At 38.7% G+C, this 10436-nt stretch overlaps 2 protein-coding genes and 1 long non-coding RNA gene across 3 annotated transcripts; 2 read left to right on the top strand and 1 right to left on the bottom strand.

Moving 5' to 3' along the window:
* Positions 1-884: 884 nt before the first annotated feature.
* pin4 (protein (peptidylprolyl cis/trans isomerase) NIMA-interacting, 4 (parvulin)) lies at positions 885-6038 on the bottom strand. Its single transcript, XM_035407625.1, has 4 exons — positions 5909-6038; positions 5424-5494; positions 4609-4728; positions 885-2256 (listed from the first exon to the last, which is right to left on the bottom strand). The coding sequence occupies exons 1-4, from the start codon at positions 5943-5945 to the stop codon at positions 2098-2100; spliced, it is 387 nt and encodes a 128-aa protein (XP_035263516.1). The 5' UTR covers positions 5946-6038; the 3' UTR covers positions 885-2097.
* Positions 2170-4607, top strand: LOC118222220. Its single transcript, XR_004764246.1, has 2 exons — positions 2170-2306; positions 4179-4607. It is a non-coding gene; the product is annotated as an uncharacterized LOC118222220 (long non-coding RNA).
* Positions 6039-6780: 742 nt separating the features above from the next.
* Positions 6781-10351, top strand: nek12 (NIMA-related kinase 12). The gene is made up of 4 exons (XM_035408475.1): positions 6781-7360; positions 7721-8927; positions 9052-9252; positions 9703-10351. The coding sequence occupies exons 2-4, from the start codon at positions 7751-7753 to the stop codon at positions 9855-9857; spliced, it is 1533 nt and encodes a 510-aa protein (XP_035264366.1). The 5' UTR covers positions 6781-7360; positions 7721-7750; the 3' UTR covers positions 9858-10351.
* The last annotated feature ends 85 nt before the right edge of the window (positions 10352-10436 follow it).

Genomic DNA, 10436 nt, shown 5'->3' with positions numbered 1-10436 from the left:
GTTTCATTAGTGTCTTAACCTGCAATCCTGGTCATGACGTATGTTTATTTTTTGCTAAATCCAACTACAACACTGAACCCACTGGTAGCCTAAAATATATAGAGCTGGGGGGTTATGTCCCAAAAGCCAACCCGAGTTCCAATAACCGGGGACAACAACGGGCAGTAACACAAATGTCACAAACAAAACAAGTAAAAATCTACATACAATAAATGATATAAGATTTATTAAAAACAATAAGACAAAAAACAAAAAAAACAAAAAACAGAACACATTACCATGCGTAGGCTAATGCGATGATTCAGGCAGAAAACAGACCAGAGCTAGGCTACTCTTCATCTAAAAGAAAGCACAGTTCTAAACCTCACTACTGGTGCAGAGTAAAAGGAGTGAGTCTTCCAGCAAACGTCTTCTTGCTCTGGGCTAACCATCTAAAAATGTGCTAAAAAAAGGAAACTGCCTGACCACCCGCAACATACAACAGAAAAGTACCAGCACAAAACATACAGAAAACAAAACGTGGCATCAACAAATTGTAACACATAAAAAGGAATCTCTTCCCAAAGGAATCTCTCAAAAGCCCCCTTCAACTGAGGTTTCTTCAGGCTTTATCCAGTTGACTAAGGTGGACACAGGTCATCGTCAAGCACTCAAGCCCTAATTAGCACCACCTACAGGATTGAGACATGCACGCAGACTCAGAGCCAGGGAATGTAACGGGATACACAGAGGTGAACAATGAGGGGCAAGCAATTGATCATTTGTGCAATTAAGAGATGGGTGAAACACTGTACTTTATTCAATTAAGCATCTGCGCTTCAAGGAAGATAAAACAGTGGTAAACAATGCTTAATAATGTTATACGCACACACAAAGGCAGGATAGTGCTAACTATGTTTATTTCAAATGTTAAATTAAAAATATCAATAGTGCAGTTGACAAGTAGAACCTTCCAGAGTCATACTTAAAAGCATGAAATTGATTCACAATCTGTAGTAAAGATGTAAAACAGCAAACCCTGCAATCCAGAATAAGCATCGGAGTATGATTGGTCCTCTGCAGCAAAAAATATTCGTGTTACAATGCTGCAGACCTTTAAATTTGCAGGCCTTTAATCATCCATAAGAGAGCAGTGTTTGTGTGTTACTAATAAAACTAAATAACAGCGTACTATAAGGACCCAGAGTCATGAATTTAACAACCCATTTAAATGAAGACTGATCAAAGGAGTGCAGTACTATTTTGAGCTTTTCTCCTTAAAATCTAGCTGATCTCGATTGTTGGCTTTTAGTCTGAAGACTATTTTTTAGTATATGTATTGCATTTCAGTTTAATGTTTAATAACTTCTTGATTTTTTCATTTATACTTGTTAGTTTTCATAAATATCCCATGCATTGCAGACCACCAAGGATAAAAGGATAAAAGGAATTAAAAAATGAGGTAGAATGGAAACTAGCACAATTCCATCTCAGAAGCATGAGAAGTTTCTTCTTGCAGTATCAAAATTTCACCAACTGTGTCTGCTAGCTGCAGCACTTAATAGCTTGCAGTGTTTGCTAATGGGATAGATGAAGGGATTAAATCAAATACTAATCAGTGTTGCCTTCCCTGGCTCAACTGTGCCAGCATATAAGTGACTAAAAATATTTTATTTTAACCATAGCAAAAACAAGTCAGAAACAGTCATCGTCCGTGTTTTTATTTTCACAGGTCCTGAATTTTTACTTGGTTTACCACAGAAGTGCACAAAGCAAGGAGGAGAAAAGAAAACCAATACAAATCGGTAGGACTAGCAAATATTTCATGCCTTCACAGTCCCACACTGTCAATATACTGTCAATATAAGTCAGATAAGGTCCAACTGTGTCTTACAGTGCTTCGGAAATAAAATTACCAAACTGTAAAGAGACACTATCAGTCATTTGGTTTACCAATGAAATCATCTTCCATCCGTTCATCAAGGGATTGACTAAAAATCTGCAGAAAAAAATGGCATAACCTTTAACACTCAAGTAAGACCATCTCATAATAAAATAAAACAAAAAATGGTACAACAATCCAATCAAAGAATTCTCGGGGGTTGTCAGATGCTCTAATCATTTTTTGCCCTCCACCATGATAATGTGATAGCCAAACTTTGTTTTGACAGGAGGGTCTGTGTATACAGGTTTGTCCATTGAGCTGACCGGCAGGGCAAAGGCTGCGTCCTGGAATGGTCCAACCATGGACCCTCTTGTCATCCAGCCGAGGTCACCCTGTCACAGAAACAAACAGACAAAAGGACTAAATCCAACCAGCTTTAAAGGTACAAATTAAGTGAATTTGTCCTCGATATTTAACGCTCCTATTATGTCTGGGGTCAATCTGACCCCATTCAATGTTTACTGTCTCTAAAAATATGATTACCATACTTTTTTCAGCTAGATATTTCATGACTTTTCCTAACTTTATAGGGAAAACATGGCAAACATGAAATTAACTGAAAAAATTATTTTCAATGTCCTGTACACATGTTGTACCTACGCATCGGTGTTGTTGGGATCATTTTGACCCCAAGCTCTATTGTTATATAAAACCATCATTTTGATCTTGTTTTTGTTGTGTTGGCTGAGGGCACTTTCACATTAATTTGTGTGTTTGTGAGTGTGAGAGTGTGTGTGTGAGAGAGAGAGAGAGCATGCGTGTGTGTGTGTGTGTGTGTGAGGAGAAAACATAGTTCCCACGAGATCTCTGATCATTCTCGCAACATGGGGGCGGGGGCAAACTTATAATAAGGGCAGCACACACAGCCCTCTAAACCATTTCTCTTTGCATTTGTGCCTCAACTAAAGATTTTGAAAATGACCACCAGACAGGGGTGTATATTTTATGCCACTGAGGTTCTGTCACAGATCTTGGAGGGTGAAAGTGATTTAGATGAGGATATGTCTGAGACTGAGGATAATGTTGAGGAAGACCCTGATTATGTGGCATCCTCCTCTGATGATGAGAATGAAGCCTTTGAGATACGACATTCTGACCCTCCTGTTGTTTCTCAACCACCAATAAACCGTCCTGTCATCTCTCAACCACCAATAAACCCTCCTGTCATCTCTCAACCCCCAAGAAACCCCCCTGTCATTTCTCAACCACCAAGAACAAACATGTTCACTTCCAAAAATGGAAAACTACTATGATCCAGATCCCCAGTTGAAAGACAGGGTAGACTTAGTGCTGCTAATGTCATCAAAATGGTTCCAGGCCCCACCAGATATGCTAGCAGTCATGTACAAGACAAAGCCTGCATTTGAACTCTTCATAACACCATCAATGCAAAAGGATATTCTTGAGATGACAAACTTAGAGGGGAGGCGTGTGTATGGTGACAATTGGAAAGAGCTGGATGTGACCCACTAGCAATCCTATATTGGGGACAATATAGGATTGCTAGTGGGAGACATTTCATGTTTTCTCCCACATTATACGCTCTGATGACAGGGAAACAAGGCAGTGTCCACAGGAGTGTGACAAACTTGCACCTATCTCGTCTGAATGAAGAATTGATACCCACGGGTACCTAGTTGAGCTGTTATGTTCAGTTTTTATCAAAACTCAATTCTGATGACTAATTTACTTTTTATTGGTGTTTCTTCATTATTGAATATCTGTCATGTTACTTATTGATTTTCTGAAGTGTCTGAACCTAAACATTTGAAATGTTTGACATTTAAAATATTTTTTCCTGGGGTTAAATTGACCCTGAACATAAAATGTTACTATGCTTGATAATAAAAGGTGTGTTTCTTTCCAAATGATAGTTTTCTTATTTAATGAGCACTTAATACCAACATAAGCCCTGCAAACACCAAAACATACTTTGTTTTCCATTTTAGGTCAACGAATGAGATTGTACAGTCATTTGCATATTTCACAATAGTCATATAAGGAGAGGATGGGGGGAGTCATGTTTTATTTACTGGGCTATAAAGATGGTCAGTAGAAAGGCCTAAAGTAGCTGAGAGAGAAACTTGGGTAACACATTCAGTTACAATTGTTTTCTGCAGGTTTATATTGCTGGGGTCAAATTGACCCCAAACATAAAACTTGTTAGTTCATTTGAACATAATAGGAGGGTTAATCAAGGTGCAACGCCACATTTTTCCAAAAACTGAAACCATCATGCAACTTTTGATTGCAGGAAGTCCCTTGGACCCAGCACATTCTCACAGCAGAGCAACTAGCTCCATCTAGTGGAAAACAGTGGGTACCGGCAGCAGTTTTTGAGGTTTGAATGGAAGGGCTAACTGATCACAAGGACAATAAAAGTAAACGGTATAGGTGATGACTTCTAGCCACTGACGGGCAGGATAGCTATTAATTATAGAATATCAACTGGGAATTAATGATTGAGAACTGTTCCAACAAAGGGGACTTGATCAACAATAGACTGGGCCTCTGGAAACTAGGCCATCAAACCCCCAAACTGATAGTCAGACTAATTGATTTAGGGAAGCCAGATACTGTCAGCTAATGATACAAAGGGATATGCTCAGTATGAGTGCATTTACAGGTTAAACTAAGATCCAAGAAAACAGTCTTTTCATAAACTCCCAATTTTACAAACTTACTCCTTGTCTGGCTTTATCTTCACTGTACTGTGATGCCACCTCACTGAACCGGACACCTGACTTGACTTTCTCCATTGCCTCCATACATTTTCCATGTTTTTCACAAAGGATATGTCGAACCTGAAAACAGATTACATGACATTAAAACAAACAAATTTTAGGATTGAATCCAAAGGTCTGACTTCTGATATACAACAGATATAAACACAACCATATTGTTTATGCTTCTAATTAAAATTACAATTAAAAAATAATAATTTTGCTTGAACTTGGTAAATTACTTGCATGGTCTACCAAGATAATTTATACTAACACAAATGTAGAAAATTTCTAAAAGAAACTTTCATGACATACAATTTTCAAGACCATTGAGCTATAGAAGAATGTCAGTAATATCAAATAATGTGTCATTTTAAATGAACTGAGCAGAGTGTGGGGGCAGAAAATATTTAGCCTTTCACGGGAAAAGTTACATGTATTTTCTCACAGGAGAAAGTCACACCACTTCCCACATATATAATACGATATAGACACTGAACTTATTGACAGCCCTGGACTCCAAAATGATGAGCATACATGAAAGGGGAACCCAATCACTTTATGTTTGTACACTAGAGGACTGTGCCACTGCGTCGAGTAAATAAGGACATTTTTCACATCAAATTTCATCAGCGCTGAACATATGTTTTGGCTTTTCCCACTGACCAGATGGTCTCTGCCACCTGCTCTTGTTCAGGTAAATACGCAAGCTGACGGATAATACTGACACAAAAAACGTTTCTCATTACTGGAAAATTGGATTTTAGTTAAAACACCTTTACAGCGGTTCCTCCTTTCTCTTTCTTCTCTTTCTTATCGGTGTCACCACTTCCTGAAGCACCTCCGCCTGAAAAATAAAAGTTTCGAATGAAGGTTCGAAGGTAGAAAGTGCCCCATTCTAGCTAAGTTAATATACGAGCTATCTAGCAATTAGCCATATATCACGCTGGAACAAAGAGCTCGTTCTTAACTTTCTGTTAAAAATAAAGGTATCGCTACAGAGACAACTTGAAATTAAGCTACGTACACATATAACGTGATATTTTTTAGCCAGCGTAGATACTGTAATATGGATTGTGAGTTAACTACGTCAGCTAGCAAGGCACCAACATCACGGGAATTCTGCTGATTTAGCTAGATTAATTGTTTGAAAAGATAAATTGCCCGCACACTAACATTTCATAACTCCTATGGTATCATACGATGATTTCTCGCTCTTTGTCTCAAAAACAGTTCACTGATTTAGTCAGGGCGTATCTACCTTTGCCAGCCTTACCACCTTTTCCTTTTGGTGGCATTTTTGTTTTCTTATAAGGCCCAAAATTCACGTTTCAGTTAGATTCGACTTCATTGGAAAGTGGACCCATGTCAAGGGGTTTATCGTGAAGCCTGTTAAAATAATTTCGTGTTTGTATTTATTTGGCAAAATAACGAATGAATACGAAAACATGAAAGAAAAAGAAGGGAAAATGCGTACTTAATGCGAAACTATATGTAATACATCTGACATATTTTGTATTTTCAACCTAACTAATATTGCCTCGGTTAGCTATATTTAGGTGAAGTAATGACGTCATTGTAAGTGTATAAGGACCTTGGTTGTCACTACATTGCAGATGCTATTCCTTAATAATGGTGCTAGTAGTACTAAATTGGCACCGTTTCTAGCGGATCATGCCGCTTAGCTGAACTTATATTTTGCTGTAACATCTGATCACACAGAAAACAGTAATTCGCTAATCATATTTTTAAGGGGACCACAGCCGGCGTTTCTGCTTTGTATAAATTCCACGTTGGTATAGATGCGCTGGTGGGAAACCTGGAATCCACCAACTAGCTGTCGAAAGCTAACCCGAATAAATAAACCTCGTATTTCAATCCTGACTGCCCTGTCATTTTTTTTTCGAGTAAAAGTGTCTAATACAAATTATATTGCAATTTGTTAAATCTAACTAACTAACGATAGGTGTCCAAATAAATAAATGACTGATTTCAAGACTGTCTTTCTGTCATTGTTGTACAAATGTCCAAAAAATGGCAATGTCCAAATTATTTTGGTAGAGCTGTACTGTAGCTCCAAATATTACGGATAAGAAAATTAGCCAGGGTCACATGGTAACGGTTGGAAAGGGTAGGTAGTTCACATAAATTGAATTCTTTTTCTGGCTCTACACGTCAGTGAAATGAGGATAAACCGCCTTGGTAGTCTAATGCGGAAAAAACACGAAAACTGGCGGAGCTAGAGAGAAGGCTAATACAGTGAACATGTGTTAACGCCCGGAGGTTTTTTCTACTGTTTCTTTGACGGGACATGAGCACGAAAACGACAGCCAGCTACCCTGCCAAACTAAGAGATTATAAGCTAGCTGGGCTAATTAGACAGCCTATGCTACGGAGTCATAGGTCTAGAGCAGACAAATTTTCCAACGTAATTAAAAATTTGGCAGCATTAGATAAACTACGTGATACTGAAAATGTACTAAAGCACTTTATTATCAACAGTGGGTACATTAGTTAGACTAACTAAATTAGAGTACCGTCGGACTTTTCAACACAATAAATAAGAAAACTGGGCGGGACTGGCGGGAGAAGCTCAGGAGGCTGAGTCAAGCTCTGTAACCATGGAGACAAGGAAACCAAAATACAGACAATGGAAACATGAGCGACTAACAGGTGGACAGAGATAACGTTACTCGTAATAACACTGCATATCGTAAGTAGAAATTTAATTGTACTTGGCTTTCTAGTTAACTAACTTTTAACTGCAGCGATGCAAATGCCAGCATTTACCAAGTGAACATAGACAGTTTGCTTACTAGCATGACTCATTAGCTAAACAGGAATAATAAAGTCAATGCGTTTGTTTGATGGCTAGTAGTAGCCAAGCTTTCGCTGAACAGCTTAGCTAGCTAGGGTCGGATTCATTTTTGTTTGACGTTGTAGCTTCAGCTAACAGCAACACTGGTAATCAGATGAGAAAGGGGCTGTTCTCCACGTAGTAACATAGCTATATTAATTGCGACAGTAATTTCCAATAATGCATGTTTAATCATAATGCATGTTACTTTTGCAGTGATTTACAACATTTCCTGAAAAGTATGCAATGGATAAGTACGAGAACGTTCTTTCGATTGGCCGGGGATCAAGTTCAGTGGTGTTTCTGATGAAACACAACATATCAAAGAAACTATATGCCGTTAAAAGGATAGAGATTGTAAACTCTCGGAAAAGTAGAACCAAAGAGGCTGTGCTGCAAGAAGCCGAAATACTGAGGAAACTCAGGCATCCCCATGTTGTTGCATGCAGCAATAATTTCTTCGATTCGAACGATGAATTCATCTACATTGTGATGGATTACTGTGATGGCGGGACCTTAGATGATCGAGTCAAAGAGAGAAAAGAGGAAGAATATTTTGAAGAACATATTGTCATGGCTTGGTTTGTACAGCTTGCCATGGCAGTGAATTTTATACATTCAGCAAAAATCCTTCATCGGGATATCAAGACCTCCAATGTCTTCCTAACAAAGAGAGGCGTGGTGAAACTAGGTGATTTTGGAATATCAAAAGTGATGAAGAACACATTAGACATGGCCAGCACTTGTGTTGGAACACCAAGCTATATGAGCCCAGAACTTTGTCAGGATGTCCCTTATAGTTCCAAATCTGACATCTGGGCTCTTGGATGCTTGCTGTTTGAAATATGCACCCTCAAACCACCATTTAATGCTAAGAACCTCATTAGTTTGTTTTACAAGATTGTCAAAGGGGAGTACGGCAAGATTCCTGAGGTGTACTCTGAAAACCTCTTCACTCTGATTAAAAAGATGCTTTGCTTAACTCCAGAGGACAGACCCAGTGCTAGCTGCATCCTGAACATAGACTATGTGCTGGAGCACCTTGGACAGTTCATTAAGCACCAAGAGACCCAGCTAACAAAGTGCAGTTCTGTTGCCAGACATGGTCAGAGAAGCGACTGTGTCAGTTGTGATTCCCCAGCTGTGGAACACAAGAGTAAAGCTACAACCCAACCCAATGAATTTGTGAGATATGGCAAGAGCAGAGTGCATTCAGCCCCACCAAAACTGCAGGAGGAAGTGGAGGAGGAGTCTATCCTGAGGAGTGATGGGAGAGGGGAAGAGGGGAGTGTGGGCGAGCCCTCCGACTACTCCGAAGACTTTGAGGAACAAGACAGCTTGTCTTCCATTGAGGAGAACATTGTAGGAGAATCCATGGCTGTGGTGGGTGGGCACAGTGGGGAGATATCAGAAGAACTGGAAGGTAAGGCACATACCTTAAATAATGACAATAAAAAATAATGTACTCTCAATGTTGATCAATGCAAGAAAAGAAGAAACTCGGTGCATTTGACATTTAACCCTTAACCCATGACCCTTGCATACAGCTGTTCGTGATGAGGTGGACCTCAGTGAGTACCCGGATGACTTTGAAGATGCTGATGATGAGGACCTGGTAGAGGTGGTCTGCAATGCCAGGTGTGCCATGGAGCTGACAGCAGAGAATGATGCTTTTGAGGAGGAGCTACAGCAAGGAGAAGGGGGCAGGTTGTCTGAAACCATAAAGACCCTGCGAGAAAAATGTGTGGGTAAGTGTACCACAGAACTGAAGGGAGTAGAATCACCATCACATGTTTTTTGGAATTACAAATACAATAGTTTTGTTTGGTATAAGCAACTAATCTGATTTTCACACAAGATGAATTATTTTTTCAAATAGCACTGACATTTTGAGAAGTACGTAGTAGCAAATATACATCCATAAGACTAATATATGACTTGGAAGGCTGGGGATATTCTCATTATTATGCGCATGTAATATACACCAATTATCTGCTGAAAAATATTATCTGTGGTTTGTGGTTCCAGATCTAGCAGGATTTTATTATAATAGAGATTTATACATTAAAAAGTAGTACAAGTATCCAAATACTGTATAAAATTGGCCATTACAGTGTTCTGCTGATTGATAGAAACAAAGCAGATGTCAGATTATTCTGAGCTGTTTGTAATCATTTTAAATGTTACTGTGTTTACAGAGGATGTTGGAACCATGCTGTACGAGGAGATTAGCTCACATTTCCTTAAAGGTCTGACCCCAGACGACCTGCAGCCACACTTTAAACACAGGTTAGGGCCGGACCACCTAGAAACCTGCTACATCATATTCAACATGGACCAAGAGACATCATAGACAATCTGCCTTGACTATTCAGAGAGAAAAAGGAAATATATCCCAATAAGTATCATGGGGATTAATGGTATGGGGTTGATTTCTAATGCGTATTAATTTGTCGTTTTCAGTTATTTTGAAAACAGTCATAAGGACAGCTTTAATATTTAGTTGATGATTTGGGATTTGTAAATTATTCAAATACACGATGAAAGTATTCCACACAGGGCTTATTTTAGCTGTGTATAACAGTCCCAAAATAGACAACTAGACTGTTGAATTAAATGGTGCATCATATATAGTTTATAAGATTGGCTTATTTTTTTAAGCTCAACTTTTCCTTTGTACTGAGAGAACTTGGAATACTGAGAGATTCTGAGATGTAGAAACCTGTTATAGAAACTTTGTGAAGTAATACATTTTTGTTTGTTTATAGATTGTCAGTAATTTATTTATTAGGTACTGTATGTTGGTTTGTGCATAAATAAACAATTTCAAGTGTACATGACTGCTGCACAGAGAACATTGGTTTGTAGTTTGTGACCACTGGCATCAATGGGTCTAGATAAAAAAGGTTTTTAAACCAAACTATTTGATATC

The sequence above is a fragment of the Anguilla anguilla genome, chromosome 3, assembly GCF_013347855.1.
Source record: "Anguilla anguilla isolate fAngAng1 chromosome 3, fAngAng1.pri, whole genome shotgun sequence".
Classification (NCBI taxonomy): Eukaryota; Metazoa; Chordata; class Actinopteri; order Anguilliformes; family Anguillidae; genus Anguilla; species Anguilla anguilla.
This window is presented reverse-complemented; position numbering and strand designations above follow the sequence as displayed.

Coding starts and splice junctions, on each gene's coding strand:
- pin4 (XM_035407625.1), bottom strand. CDS start 5,945: ATGCCACCAAAAGGAAAAGGTGGTAAGGCTGGCAAAG. Junction 4,729..5,423: donor AAGGAGGAACCGCTGTAAAG/GTGTTTTAACTA, acceptor ATCTGTTTTCAG/GTTCGACATATCCTTTGTGA. Junction 2,257..4,608: donor AAGATAAAGCCAGACAAGGA/GTAAGTTTGTAA, acceptor TTTCTGTGACAG/GGTGACCTCGGCTGGATGAC.
- nek12 (XM_035408475.1), top strand. CDS start 7,751: ATGGATAAGTACGAGAACGTTCTTTCGATTGGCCGGGGATCAAGTTCA. Junction 8,928..9,051: donor GATATCAGAAGAACTGGAAG/GTAAGGCACATA, acceptor CCTTGCATACAG/CTGTTCGTGATGAGGTGGAC. Junction 9,253..9,702: donor CCTGCGAGAAAAATGTGTGG/GTAAGTGTACCA, acceptor CTGTGTTTACAG/AGGATGTTGGAACCATGCTG.